This window comes from Pan troglodytes, chromosome 10 (genome assembly GCF_028858775.2).
Source record: "Pan troglodytes isolate AG18354 chromosome 10, NHGRI_mPanTro3-v2.0_pri, whole genome shotgun sequence".
In the NCBI taxonomy this organism is placed as follows: Eukaryota; Metazoa; Chordata; class Mammalia; order Primates; family Hominidae; genus Pan; species Pan troglodytes.
Genome location: NC_072408.2, coordinates 76,650,823 through 76,665,598, shown reverse-complemented (window position 1 = coordinate 76,665,598; position 14,776 = coordinate 76,650,823). Strand labels below are relative to the sequence as shown.

The following is a 14,776-nucleotide window of genomic DNA, read 5'->3' as shown; positions in this document are numbered from 1 at the left end:
GCGAGGGTAACTTAGCCTGATGGCAAAGCAAGCTTCAAGAAGTTGAAACAGGCCTTTATTTCTTTCCTCATAAGAGAGCATTGCAGACTTGAAAATCTCTCCTTATGGTAAATGATGCATCTGGTGTTGCATGGACTGAGGTTGTATAATAAAACCATGGGAATAAAACAGCTTGTAATCGAGCATTGTAAAAATGATTGCCAACGGGAGAAAAACTGTCTTTAGCCAATGGGTGTGTCTGGCAATTGTTTGGGCTTTGAATAAACTCAGCTTTAGATTTTTGTCCAGGAGTTTATTTTCTGGAGAGCGTACTGGGCCCTGACATGGATTTAAAAACACAGAAACCTTAAACCAGAAAAGCAGGCTGCTGGGATGGTGTGGAAGCTCAGACTTCCAGGTGGCTTTTCAACAGGTCTCTGGAGGACAGACTTCCCTAGCATGCATATTTCTCTTGCAAACAGGACAAATCTTGGACTCATTTCTCTTCCGGTTTACATGGAAAGAGCACGAGATTCATAAAAGTGTTTAAAATTGTGTGCAATATTGTTGCCCTTTGTTTGCCTTAGAATCCTCGTTTAATTTTTGTTACTTTCATTTAAGTGCAATTTTCTGTGGAAAGGGCTTGAGTCTTTTGACGGAGACAAGTTTCCAGTTGAACTAGCAAATGCCATAGTTTGTTGTAATTCTATGATTTCTTGTCTTACCAAGATGATTAACAAGCTCCTTTTGAAGGCAGTGACTTTCTCTTGTGACTCCTCAGGGCCAACTCAGTACCTGACACAGGCACCTCAATATTCAATTGATGAACACAATCAGTAGTTCTTTATTAAGCACCTATGATATGCTAGACACTCACCTGAGTGCAGGGATAAGACAATTAGATAAAGTAGACAGGATCTCTGCCCTCATAGAGAATATTTTCTAGTGGGAGAGATTGACCAATAGCAAGTAAACCACAAATAAATAATACAGTTCAAAGGTGTAATTAGCACTAGCAAGGAAGCTAACAAGGCATTGAAATAGAAAATAATTGTCAGTCTCTTAAGCTGTTACTATAGACTTGGTATATTCATTTTATTTTTGAAAGTACCAGGAAAGAATAAAATAATAGAGTCAAGTGAAAAGTTATATTCTTGTCCCAAAAAAGACAAGTTAACCCAATGAAACACTGAATCAAACCATTCACAGAAGGAAAAACCTAATAGCTAACATAAGAAAGAGATGCACAACTTTATTACTAATCAGAGAAAGTTAAATTAAAACAATATGATGCTCCTTTAACTCAATCAGAATTGCAAAATTTAGAAAGTCTGATAATGTCAGGTGTTGAGGATACAGAGAAACAGTAAGCCTCAAGCACTGCTGTTATGAATGAGAACTGAGCAACAGTAGGCAGTATTTTAAAGTCTGTGTGTATCCTGCACCCCACTCCTTGTATTGGTTCCAGAGAGAGCCTCACATCTCATCTCTCTCCTCCCCATTTCCTTATTGATCCTATTCGTTCACTTGACTTGACACTGTGCTTGCCCCATGTTCTCTTCCTACTTTCATCCAATCTTCTCAGCCCTCACACGTTCTTTTCTTCCTCTACAGGCCCTAATTGGGTGTGTTCCTTAAGGTGTTGCTTTCGGTTCTTTGGTTCTTTTTGTTTCTCATTCCATACAAACTTGAAAGTCCATAGGGCCAAGAAGGTAATAGATAGCAGTGATGTGAGGGCACATGAAGCCTCATTGGAGGGGCCACTTCCAAGCCCAAGTGCCCAGCCCTTCTGATATTTCAAAGGACCCATAAATCTGATACTTTTATGAAGATCTCCTAATTTTTAAATGTAGGGAACAAATCTGAAATGTTTTAAAACACTATGGGGAAAAAATGTCTGTAACCCAGACTTGGCCACAGGCTTGCAACCTGTGACCTATACCCATAACCTTTCCCTCCTTAATTAACATTTTCATCCATGGCTGCAGCTTCCTCTCTACCCTAGTTGCCCTCCCAAGTTCTACACTCACAGTCACCTTCTGGACTTTTTTTGTTTTCATCTGAATGTTCAGTTGACATCTCAAAGCCAATATTGACCTTATCTTTTCCTCAGAAAATCACTTCTCCTTCAGATTTCCTTAAGTTAATAAAACCACTTCTCTTCCTTTCATGGAGATTTAAAAACTCAGGCATTAATATACACAAATTTTTGTCAGCAGTATCCACAATGTATCAGATACTGTACTAATCAACACAGCACTGATGAGGCAGATTCTCTGACCTCAGGAGTCTCACAGTCTAGTGAAGGAGAAAGATAACGGAAAGAGAATGGCAATACAATGTGATAAATACTCTAGAAGATGTATATGCAGAGGCCTAAGGCAGTACAGAAACAGGATCAACCAAGGCATCACAGAATTCATTAATTCATGTTACCAATATTTGTTGAATTCCTACAGTACTTAAAGTTCTGGGGTAAAAGCCACAATAAAGTGTTGGATAGTTTTAAAATGCATAAATTTCTGCTCTCATACAACTAATAGGAGAGATTGGCAAAAAAAAAAAAAAAAAAAAAAGTCAGTGAATAAACAAGATGATTTCAGTTCGGGACAAATACCCTCCAGGCTGCCCTGAACAAGTTTACAGTTTGTTTACAGCACAGGCCCAACCGAGTGGGTGGATAGGGTCTGCAGCAGCCAGAGGAGGCACCTTTTTAAAATTAGAGCAATGGCACTACACATTCTTACAGTGGCCCTGACTCTTAAAAACAAAATGAAACCAAGTGATGCAGGGACTATTTTATATGGGGTGGTTAAGGAGGGCCTCGGCACTGCTCTAACGTCCAAATGATGAGATCATCTGAAGAGTCTTTAGGGCTGAGAACCACTCAACAGAACAGCTCTGAGGCAGAAATATACTTGGCAGGTTTGAGGAACAGAGAGAGGGAGGGGCTGGGGGAAGGGGAGCCGTGGAAGCTACTGGAGAGAGATGAAAGCTAGGCAGCACAGGGAAACGCCAGGCTTTTGAAGGAATATGTAGGAGTTTTCAGTGCAAAGTGTTGGGCAGTAGCAAAGGCTTCCAAGGTAAGGACACAAACACATCATATTCTGAAAGGGCCCAGCTTATTTGAGAAAATGAAATATTTTTCAAATATAAATGACCTTCTCACTTATTTAGTCATTTAGTCTGGCTGCACTGAAGGCATCATGAGATTCAGAGGTTATGGGAGCATTAGGAAACGAGTTAGAAAGAGAAGACTCCATCCAGATTGTGGAGGGGTTATAACAGTCTGTAGCCAGTAAAGGGCCAGTGGGAAAGGGAGATTATATGATCAGAGATTCGTTTTGCTTTGTTTTTAAGGAAGATAATTTTATTGGTGGCTAGCAGGTCAGTTAGGAGATCATTATAATAGTGTGGGAGAAAAATGGAAAGAATAAAGAGAATAAAGAAGAGAACTGATATACAAAGATATTGCCAAAGGAAGAAAAATAGGACTGAGTGTTTAACTGCATAACAGGGACAAGAAAAAGGAAGGTTTGAGAAGCCATCTGTCCTCCCTTGGCCACACTTTCAGTCCCCAAGGTCCATCATGTCTTCTTTTGCTTGCCTCTCAAGTCTTCCCCCTTCTTTTCCACCTGTGAACCTCTGCCCCGTCTCCAGCTTTCTTCTCTCCTTCCTCTGAGCTGATGTAGTGCTTTATTTATGCATCCCATAGTATTTCTCACATTATTACTTAGAGCTTTATTACTTGTGTACCTGTCTTATCATCCCCCTCTTAGACAATAAGCTACTTGGAGACAGGAACTAAGGGTTACTTATCATTGCATCATTGAAATAGACAATTCCTGGTACATCATGATTAAAAAAAATAGAATCAATGAGTAAAAAGTACCCACATACTAAGCCACAGTAGGGTGGTGTACAGCATGCAATCTTAAATTTAAAAAAACAACAAGAATTGTCCAAGGAATAATTATTCACAAGACACACCTCACCTTTAAACAGGTTCAGTTGTGAATTACTTTAAGGCAGTACTTATATTTACTGGGTATGTTTTTCTTACACCAAGCACATCTAATAATAATGCTTAAAAAATGTGATCACCTGCCCTGAAAGAATCACAGAAACAAATAAAGTTGCCAAATAAAGAGATAGATGAACAAGCAGAAAAGACCAAGCTGCCACCGGTCTAATGCAGGGTTAGGCCAGGTGTCTACAGCCTACAGGTCCCCTTGCTTTCAGTGTCACTCCCAATCCCTCTCACTCCACCTCCTGCCACTGGGCCTTCACTAGGGCACAGGGACACTGTGGGGAATATATGAGAAGAGGCAAATTACCCCAGATAAGTAGTTTATTTTGTAAGGTCATCTCTCCTGAGAAGGGAGAAAGAAAAGCTGCTTGTACCAACTTTGACAAAGATCACCCACTTTGGTTGCTTGCATAGACAGTCTATAAAGATCCAGACATTCTTTTTTCCTATTTTGGCATCAGGTTGTGAGGTACCTGCAGAAGTGACATAGCAATCATGGAGGCAATATTTCAACATTTTCCTAAGTGTTTCTAATTTGCATTCGAACTTCAATGAAAATTTCTTTACAAAAAAGGATCAGGTGATGGGACAGAAATGGAGTGAAGAATGGAGAGGCTGTACCTTCATATGACCTCCTCCACTTATTACAGCACATGAAGCCCAGGACGTCCTGGCAAAGTTCCTTAAAACAAGCAGCCCTGGAGGTGGCAACCAAAGCCACACTGCCCACATGAATAGGTAGAAGTCCAGGAAAGCAAGAGGCTCGCTGTACATCCTGCTTGTTTTACAATTAACAAAGAACATGGGACAAGAGGAGCCACTTTACCTGTATTCTTAACAAGAAAGAAAAAGGAGATGCTCTGTGAGGCTTTTATAAGGTAGGCAGGGATAGCCCACCGTTTTGAGGGTTAAACTAGCAAACAAAGTCTGTCCTCAGAAGTGAGGCACAGCACACTGCCGGGCTTCTCCTCCATCATCAGAGTGGGGAGATGTTCACTTGCTTGTGGTGTTACAGATTCTGTAAGTGAGTGTGGCCTTAGTGACGTCTCCATAGATTGCATCACTCCAGGGTCCTGTTTTTAAGAGAATCACAACATTTCCATCCTGGACTCCTGTGAGTTTTACCAATTTATAAACTGAGTGCTGCCTTGGCATGGTTTTCTCCTCAGGTGACACATGAATGAGGCTGGCTGCCTGGAACAGGAATGCTACCCCCTACCTCTCCAGACCTCTGAGTCTGCCTTCCTAGGAATGAGCTTAGGTTGTAGCCTCTCCTGGAAGAAGGAGGATGGACCTTGGAACTGATAGAAAAAGATTCTGTCTCAACTATTCCCAATCAACTCAACTAGGGAATGGGAAAATACTGGAAACAAAGGAGAGAACTAATTATTTGGCTGCCACAGGAAGACATTACCTACACATTGCCACTCAGGAACACTTCTTTTTGAGTGTTCTAGTGGAGGGCCACATCCAGAAGTTATATGGCTGCTTCCAGAGGGTAACCCCATAAGCCCCCACCTTGGCAGCCTGGTGACATACTCCCAAGGCTGTACCCTGGGACTTATAGCTGTGTTTATACTCCTTTCCTTTCATGACAGAAAGCTTATGAAAAAAAGCTTTAATTTTATTTTAATAATAAAATACTAAAGTTTTCTAATAATTTACTTCAAAAAAAAGGACCTTTAAATAGGCCCTAGAAATAATAAAACAGGCCCTATTTTATTTTTTCAGTAATTTATTGGAAAACTTCAGTATTTTATTATTAAAAATAAATTTCTCAGCAAAGTAGCAGGATACAAAGTCAACACAAAAATTAGCTGCATTTCTATACAATAACAGTAAGCAATCTGAAAAGAAAACTAGGAAAAAAATCCCATTTACAGTCACATCGAAAAGAATAAGACTCTTGTGAATTAACTAAGCAACATGGTAAAAGATTTGTACAATAAAAACTATAAAACATTGCTGAAAGAAATTAAAGAAAGCATAAATAAACAGAAATACATCCCATGTTCAGGGATTAGAAGACTTAATATTGTTACAATGTCAACACTACCCAAAGTGATCTACAAATTCAATGAAATCCCTATCAAAATCCCAACGTTGTCTTTTGCAGAAATAGAAAGATCTATTCTAAAATTCACATGGGATCTTAAGAGAGCCTGAAAATAGACAAGGAAATCCCCCAAAACAAGAACAAAGCTGTATGACTCACACTTCCTGATTTCAAAACTTACTACAGAGTTAGAGTAATCAAAACAGTGTGGTACTGGCATAAAGACAGACATACAGACAAATGGAATATAATAAACAGCACAGAAATAAACTCTCACATATATGGTTAAATGATTTTAGACAAGGATGCCAAGACCATTCAATGGGAAAAGGACAGTCTTTTCAACAAATGGTGCCAGGAAAACTGGGTATCCATATACAAAAGGATGAAGCTGGACTCTTACCTAACACAAATATTAACTAAAAATGGATCAAAAACAGGAATGTAAAACCTAAAATTATAAAACTCTTAAAAGAAAACAAAGGGCACAATCTTTACAATATTGGATTTGGCAATGATTTCCTGGATAGAACACCATTGGCATAGGCAACAAAAGGGAAAATAGATAAACTGGATATCATTAAAATTTAAAACTTTTGTACATAAAGACACTATTAAGAAAGTGAAAAGACAACCCACAGAACGGGAGAAAATATTTGCAAATTATATATCTCATAAGGGATTAATATCCAGAATACATAGAGAATTCCTGAAACCTAACAACAGTAAACAACCCAAGCCAAAAATGGGCAAAGGACTTGAATTGACATTTTTCCAAAGAAGATATACACATGAACAATAAGCACATGAAAAGATGTGCAACATCACTAATCATTAGGGAAATGTAAATCAAAACTAGAATGAGATATCACCTCACACCCATTTGGATGGCTTCTGTTTGAAAAAAGAAAAAAAAATTACAAGCATCGGTGAGGACGTGGACAAACTGGAATCTTTGGGAACTGTTGGTTGGGAATGTAAAATGATATTGTCACATGGGAAATAGTATGGTGGTTCCTCAAAAAATTAAAAATAGAATTGCCATGTGATCCAGCAGTTCCACTTCTGAGTAAATATTCCCCCTAAATTGAAAACAGAATATTGAAGAGACATTTGAATACTGACAATCATAGCAGTATTATTCACAATACCTAAAACATGGAAGCAACCCAAGAGTTCATCAACATAGGAATGGATATGCAAAATGTGAATAAAGGTGAAAATTATTCAGTCTTAAAAAGAAAGGAAATTTTGATACACACTGCAACATAGATGAACCTCGAGGACATTAAGCTAAGTGAAATAAGCCAGCCACAAAAAAAGAAAGAAATGCTCTATGATTCTGCTTATATGTAGTCAGAATCATAGAAACAGACAATAGAATTGTGGTTGCCAGGGGCTAGGGAAAGTGGATAATGGGGAGTTATTGTTTTACAGGTACAGAGTTTTTGTTTTACAATATGAAAAAGAGTTCTGGAGATGGATGGTGGTGATGGTTGTATAACATGATGAACGTATCAAACATCAATGACTTGTATGCTTAAAAATGGTTAAGATAATACATGTTATGTTTTGTGTATTTTACCACAATAAAAAACCTGGGAAATAAATATATAAATAAATGTTTCATGATATACCTCTCAAGTGAAATGATAGCCCAGGTCTGGGAGAGAGACTGAAGAATTGCTTCTATCGAAGATATGTTCTTGGGAAGCAGGAGGCAGTAAGTCAACTTCTGCCACTCTGCTCTTGCAGCCCTGGGCTGAGCAGGCCTCCCAGACCATGTCATCTAAGAGTTTGTGGTACAGGGGCTGGTAGGTGGAAGATGGTGGTGGTGCCTAACATGAAAAGGCATCCTCTGCTTTGCTGCTCCAAGTGTGGCTTCTGACCAGCAAGGTTGGTAAGATTGGCATTACCAGGAGGCTGGTTGGAATTGCAGGATCTCTGGCCTCACTCCATTCTTGCAGAATCAGAATCCACACTTTAATGAGATTCCCAGTGATGCATGTGCACTTTGAAGTTCAGGGAGCATTACCTCCATTAACTGACAAATTATAAATTAGTCTCCACTCAAGCATCTCTCCCCATGACTACAAAACCCTTATATCAATTGGTCTTTCCTCTCAGCATCAAATATAATAATGCAGTATAAAACAAATCAGCATCACAGTGCATTTGCAAACCTTGCAAAAATGCAGGATTTCATAGAATCAATAGATGTGGTATTAGGGAACTCCTCAAATCATACACACAGCATCGACAAGCAAGGAACTGGCAGATTTAGACCCATTACCAAATGAAGACGAGCTAATCTACAGGCATGATGGCATTCCTTCAAAAGAGAATGATTTGAATATCAAAGAATTAAGAGAGGCCCTTGGGAAAAAAATGATCAGGCCCATAAATATCTTCATAAAAATGACTCACTTTATGATTATACTGTAAAAGTCAAACACAGTTTTATCAAAAAAACTATGCTCAAAAAATTCAACACTTCACTTAATCTTTAATCATTCTAAGAAGAAACACATTGTGTAATTATAATTTAAGTTGCATTACCTAAAATATAAAGCATTTTTCATAAGTTTATTACCATTTTAAAAGATGAAGTCTAATTAAAACTTTTTTGTCAGTATTTATCATGATGTTTGGCCCTTGTTTAAAGTGCATTCATGCTAAGTGGACTTCCCTAGTGCCACTTAAGATCTGCTGAACTCGAATTCTTACTATTGCATATGCATTTTCCTTTTTATCATATGGAACTTCTTTTTGGTGCTTATGATCAATTTGAATATCAATTATAAGATAGTTGATACCTACTCACTCCACAACTCAGTGAAGAATTATTTTAATGTCCCACTTTCTGGTTGGATGTTTCAGCCCATTGTGCTATCACAGAAGGGGGTTTATCCCTAGACTGATAGCTTATAGCAGCTGATATCTTTTCAGTGATTACCTTATCCACCATGAGGAAGTTCTCCAAGGTCTCTCCGTTTCCGCAGGTGACATCACCAACCTCTCTTACTGCTCTGGGCAGGATTTCTTGCATCTCCTGGGCAATCATTCCTGTATACAAAACACTCCACAGGTTTAATCTTCAAAGAAAGACCTTTCTGGAGAAAATCCTCACTAAGCTTTTGCTTTGATCTACAATACATTTGCAGCAAAGAAGGAATTTTGAGCCAAGAACGACTATAGGATTAAAAGTGGGAGTGTTTTCTGTTTTTTCTTTTCTTTTTTCTTTTTCTTTTTTTTTTTTTTTTGAGACTCTGGGCCAACAGGGGGAGGTAAGTGCCTTAAAATCCCTGTCCATAGAAGTAAAGATGGGGCGTTAGCTTGATTTCCTTTCTTTTCCTATAGGAAGCCTTTGCCCCTAAAATATTCCTTCCTTCTTTAGGCTTCCTGGATTGGGGTATAAACATCACTTTGCTTACCCCTTCTCTTATCTAGATCCACTTACCCTGCCACCTTCTCCCTCCACCTCCCGACTGCCCAATGCCATTCCTCACATAGGTTGAGCCATCATCTGTCCCTGAACCCTCAGCCCATGAGCAAAAGGACTCCTGTGCAAAGAAACTGTATATTCAACCTACTCCACCAGTACCTTGGGGTGGAGGAGTGGGGGTGTTGAGTAAAAATGACACAGAAATTTTTTAACCTTTCCTGTTCTAGTGACTATGAGTTTCACAGAGAACAAGTTAGATCAACAGAGCGTTGTCAAATGCCATAGCACATAACCTCAGAATAAAGAGGTAATTAAAATTTTAATAGTTGGCAATACAAAATTAAAAGGGGAATTTGTGTGTGTACCTGTTTGATGGGCAGTGTTTATTCCCATTGCAGATGCAAATTCAGGTTTGTAGTCATATTCAACAATTCTCATTTGGGCTATTCTTTTCAGCTGTTCATTCGTGTCAACCTAATTTAATTAAAGAAGAGCAGATTTTACTCGCATAGATATTTGCTATTCAAATTAATGCCCAGAGTGACCCAGAGACATCACTGAATTGCTTTTGGACATTTTGCTGGAGATAATTTCTTCAAGTGGATTCCAAGCCAGGATTACCCAACTGCTGGCCCTTCAGGACCCAGCCACCCTCCTTCCCCTGGACATGCCTCCCCAACATCACCCCGGCCAGCAGGGCATCCTCTACGTGCAATCACTGCTCTCACATCATTAAAGGCTGTCCCAACTGTCACTACGGGGTCCCAGCAAAATGATAACAATCAAGACAGTACAGTGAACTTTCCCTAAAGCTAAATGGGTTTGATCCAAAGGATTCCTCTTTAAATTGAGAGATTTTGTAAATGATAGTAATAGCAGAATTTTTTTAAAAATATCTTTATCTGACAAAAAAGTTGGTAGCCCTTTGTGGGTACCCTAAATTTTCTTTTGGAACATAATAGAATTACAAATAAATACAAATATTTATTGAGTAGCTATTGAGGCAATTAAAAGTAAACTGCCTGGGCATTCATCCATGTGATAGAGGAACCAAAAACATTTTTTGTTGTTGTTGTTTTAAGAAAACCACTGTCATGGCCCTCAGCTCCTCCCTTGACAGACTCCCTGAGGTGGCAGTAGAGCCCCTCCACCATCGTTTAGGATTCTCAGCCCTTCACTAGTTGGACTGGTTGTGAAAGATGGTAGCTTGGTGCTTAATTGGCTAAACGGATTAGCTTTATTTCAGGAAGTTATTCCAGAGTATAATTCTGAGCTTACTGCCATCATTCATTCTTTGTTTTATTTGACTAACATTTACCAATCACCTTTAACATATCATGCACTACTAAGTGTTGGGACTTAAAACATAATTGCCTTGAGCTGGAGCCCATTATCCTTAGCAAACCAACACAGGAACAGAACACCAAATACTGCATGTTCTCACTTATAACTGAGGGCTAAATGATGAGAACACCTGGACACATAGAGGGGAGCAACATACACTGGTGCCTTTTGAAGGTGGAGGGTGGAGGGTGGGAGGAGGGAGAGGATCAGGAAAAACAGCTGATGGGTACTAGGCTTCATACCTGGGTGATGAAACAATCTGTACAACAGACCCCCATGACACAAGTTTACCTATGTAACAAACCTGCACTTGTACCCCAGAACTTAAAATAAAATTTTTAAAAAATTGCCTTTTAAAAGTTTGTGGTCTAGACAGGAAGACCCAGCTGATAGATACATACATAATCATATATGATTATATTACAATGTGAGAAACATAGTACAATGATGGAATTATGCACAGAGAATCATTACAGCTCTGAGGAGGTGTTGAAAATATTCTCAGGGACATGTAAAGGAAGGCTTCCTAGCGATGATGAAGCCCAGCTGAGATCTTGGCTTACTCCAGTTCCTCAGACAAACTCTGCTCCTTTCACTTTCCAGCCTTTGTTCATGCTGTTTTCCCAGACTCAAAAGCTCTTCCTTCCCATTCCCCTGCCTTCCCCTTCACCAATGTAAGCATTGTTCCTCAGAGAAGGATCTCTTGACCTCCAAGTCTAGGCAAAGTTCCTCTGCTTTATGTGCTCATAGCACCAGTTCTCCTTCATAGCATGAGTCACAATTACAAGACAACTAATTGTGTCAACTTCATTCTTTGTCTTCTCCTATATCACATACACCCCGTGAGAGTGAGGACATGTTTAAGGTCATGGTTCATCAACATATCACCAGTTTCAAGTACAATTCCTTGCATGTTGTAGGTGCTCAGCTAATAATTGTTAAATACATTAATAACTTAAAGCGTTAGGGAAAGATGTAAGATAGGAAGGGAGGGGGAAGGATGAGACTAAGACAGGAATGCTAGCCACAGAGAACACCATGAACCAAGGCCCGAGACAGCAAATGCCCTGAATGACATCTGCAGAACAAAGGCAGAATTTGGCATTACTGGACTAGAATGGTTAAGGCCAGAGCAGGGAGGGCCTTGCAGGTCATACTTGGAAGGAACAGTCACAATCTCATATAGCCCTGTGCATATATCTATCACTGTGAGCGCCTTCACTCAGTCAACAAATATCTATTGAGTAGCTACTATGTGCCAGATGATCTCCTAAGCACTGGAGATTCAATGAGTGTTTCTCTTTTGGAGCTTAAATTTTAGTAAAAGTTTCATTCTTGAGTCTTATTTATCTCAGGACCTGCACAGTACCGAGCAAAGTGTCTGACATGTAATAGGCACCTAAAATTTTTGATGGAAAAAAGAAGGAATAAAAGAACAAAGGTATTAAAATGGCAAGACAATCCCTGACATGAAGAGAATTGAAGAGAGAGGGTCAATCAGGAGCCAGCCTGGACTGGCCTTGCACTGCCTAGGCCCTACCCAGTTCCTCAGCCATAGGCCCCTGGGAGTCCTATGCCCACTTCCTATTTTCCCCTTTGTTCCTGCCCCACCTGCAGGGCCCCAGCTAAAGAAGGAAGCAGAGGCAGTGTTGGTTCCTTTGTTGCAGATGAAAAGCAGAGGAGAAAGTACCCTCATGTAGGCTGTCCAGGCTACAGAGAGGGAAATGGTCCCTGGTTTCTAAACTGGATCCTTGATTCCCCAAGACATACTGCTAGACACAGCATTAGGTTCTCTGGTACTACTATCATCCTCTAGACAGATTTTCAGCCAAGAAAAATTTTGAGGGTTACTTGGAGACCTAAACATTTTATATGACAATGTTCCTCAAACAAAATGCTTTTCTAATTTCTGGACTTATAGTCTTCCCAAAGCTAAATATAAACAGTAGCCTGTATTGCATGATCCCTATGTGTACACTTGGCCTAGGGAAAACACTTGAGGCAAAGGGTGTGCCTTCTTTGAATCCTCCCAGGAACCCTACCCAGGCCAGCACTTACTGCTGTGCCTTGCTCTTCAATGCCTGTTGAGTAAGAAACTGAAAACTGAATTTGGGTGTCTGCTTTGACCTTGCCCACAAAAGTTTTGGAAAGTTTTGACCATGGATGCAAACAGCCATCAGCATCATGCTGCCTCACACCCAAGGTTTCTACAATACATCATTAGCTCAAGAATTGCATCACAGACAACACCTTCCAGTCCGTGGGACTCAGTCTGTTCAGGGAAGGCTATCTGTCATCTGGTGATGGCCCACAGCCCAGCCACAGTCTGGACTAGGAGCAGCTTAAATGACACCTGCTCACCCTGAGCAAAGGAACTTCTGCGTTTGGCTCCTGGCCCAGAGGGAGACTTTGCATGTTTGACTTTCTTGAGCTTTTTTCATGTCTACTTTTGTCTTCCACTAGCACACGGGTAGTGTGGTTAGGAGAAAATCAAAACAGCCTTTGAGCATTTCATCTTAACGATTCCCTTTTCTGGCTTGAATTTTTGAATATCTTGCTACCTTTTTTCAGCCTTCACCACAGAATTTGACTGATGTATTCAACTCTCAACTTCCTCATGTTTTTGGGCATTGACATTGAGGTTCTTCATGTGCCTTTAGTGTTCAGCGTGTCCTTCCCCCCTAGTTTTGCTCAGTTTCCACCGTCAGAGCTGCATGTCCTTCCACAGTCTGCAGTCGCATCAGTAGACACGATGCCAATGGCTGGGCAAGTTAAGCTGCTCCTCTGCCCAGGACCTCAGTTGCAGAGGTTTCGGTCATATCTGCGTCATCTTCTCCATGTCTTGGATCTGTGTCCCTGTGAGCATCAGAGATCTCCCCCACCAGGACTTTGTAGATAATCATGTTCTTAATATCCACAAAGAAATCTGTGTTTCCTGAGTGAGGAAACACATAGGGCAAAGCAGCAGCCCATATCCATTTTCCCCAATTGTAGTATTAGGTAACATATTTGACCACTACATTTTGTAGCAGCTCATCCATTCAGAAGCCAGCTGTGGTTAGAATGCACTCTTAAAGAATAAGAAATTGCTTCCAGTCCTATGCATGCCATCAAATTGACCAAGGGTCAGATCCCCAGAGTATATGAAAGAAAGACTCTCTTTTCAAAAGTTGCAAAAACTAAGTCAGGAAGAGGTGAAGATGAAATTCATACATCTGTCATCAGCATCATCAACATTACCATCATCTCCCTCATCTCTGTAATAAACAGTGGACTGGGACAGACAAGATTTCTACAAATATATATCTCAAAAATGTGCACAGATTTATCAAAACAAATCTATTAATATGAAATCATTTAATAAATAAATTACATGTAATTTTTATTTTGTATAAATAGAAAATAATTTCTCTTTGCTTAGACTTGTCTGGCTAAAAAATACCTTACATTTATGAGTTTAGAAAAATCTCTTAACCTGGGTAAAATGAATATGAGCATTTCCTGTTCACAGACAACAAAACAGAGTCACAGATCGCCTCTCGGCCAAAGTTCCTGGGCTGGTGGTTGCCAGAGTCAGGACTAAACTCTTAGACTTCTAACCATGGACCAGGATTTTCTTTATTCTATCATGCTGCCATGAGCAGGAAGGGGATACAGAAATTTCACATTTAGAGCCTGGATTGAAGTGACATTTCATTTAGATGGAGAAGGCTTTTTAGAAGGGATGTGAGAAGTTCTCTGGAAGCTTGTTATTTTAAGACAATATATTTTCTTCAAACCAAGAAGCAATATTTGAAGACTTTTTGTAAATGAAGTTCTGTGTTATGCCTGGTGGTAGCAGGAAGGGTTGTACAGGACTTTTCTCACTTGTTATATTCAATTTACATTTTAGTAAGACTTGGTAGTGAATTGTATAGCCAAT

The 14,776-nt window shown here is 39.7% G+C and overlaps 1 protein-coding gene across 2 annotated transcripts in view; it reads right to left on the bottom strand.

Moving 5' to 3' along the window:
* Positions 1 to 14,776, bottom strand: part of MYRFL (myelin regulatory factor like) — a 140,521-nt gene that overhangs the window by 38,473 nt on the left and 87,272 nt on the right. For both annotated transcript variants that reach the window (XM_016924934.3, XM_054663398.2), the window contains 2 exons: positions 9,876 to 9,984; positions 9,022 to 9,131 (listed from right to left, as the gene is read on the bottom strand). In XM_016924934.3, coding sequence (XP_016780423.3) covers positions 9,022 to 9,131; positions 9,876 to 9,984 — 219 coding nt within the window. The remainder of the gene's footprint in view (positions 1 to 9,021; positions 9,132 to 9,875; positions 9,985 to 14,776) is intronic.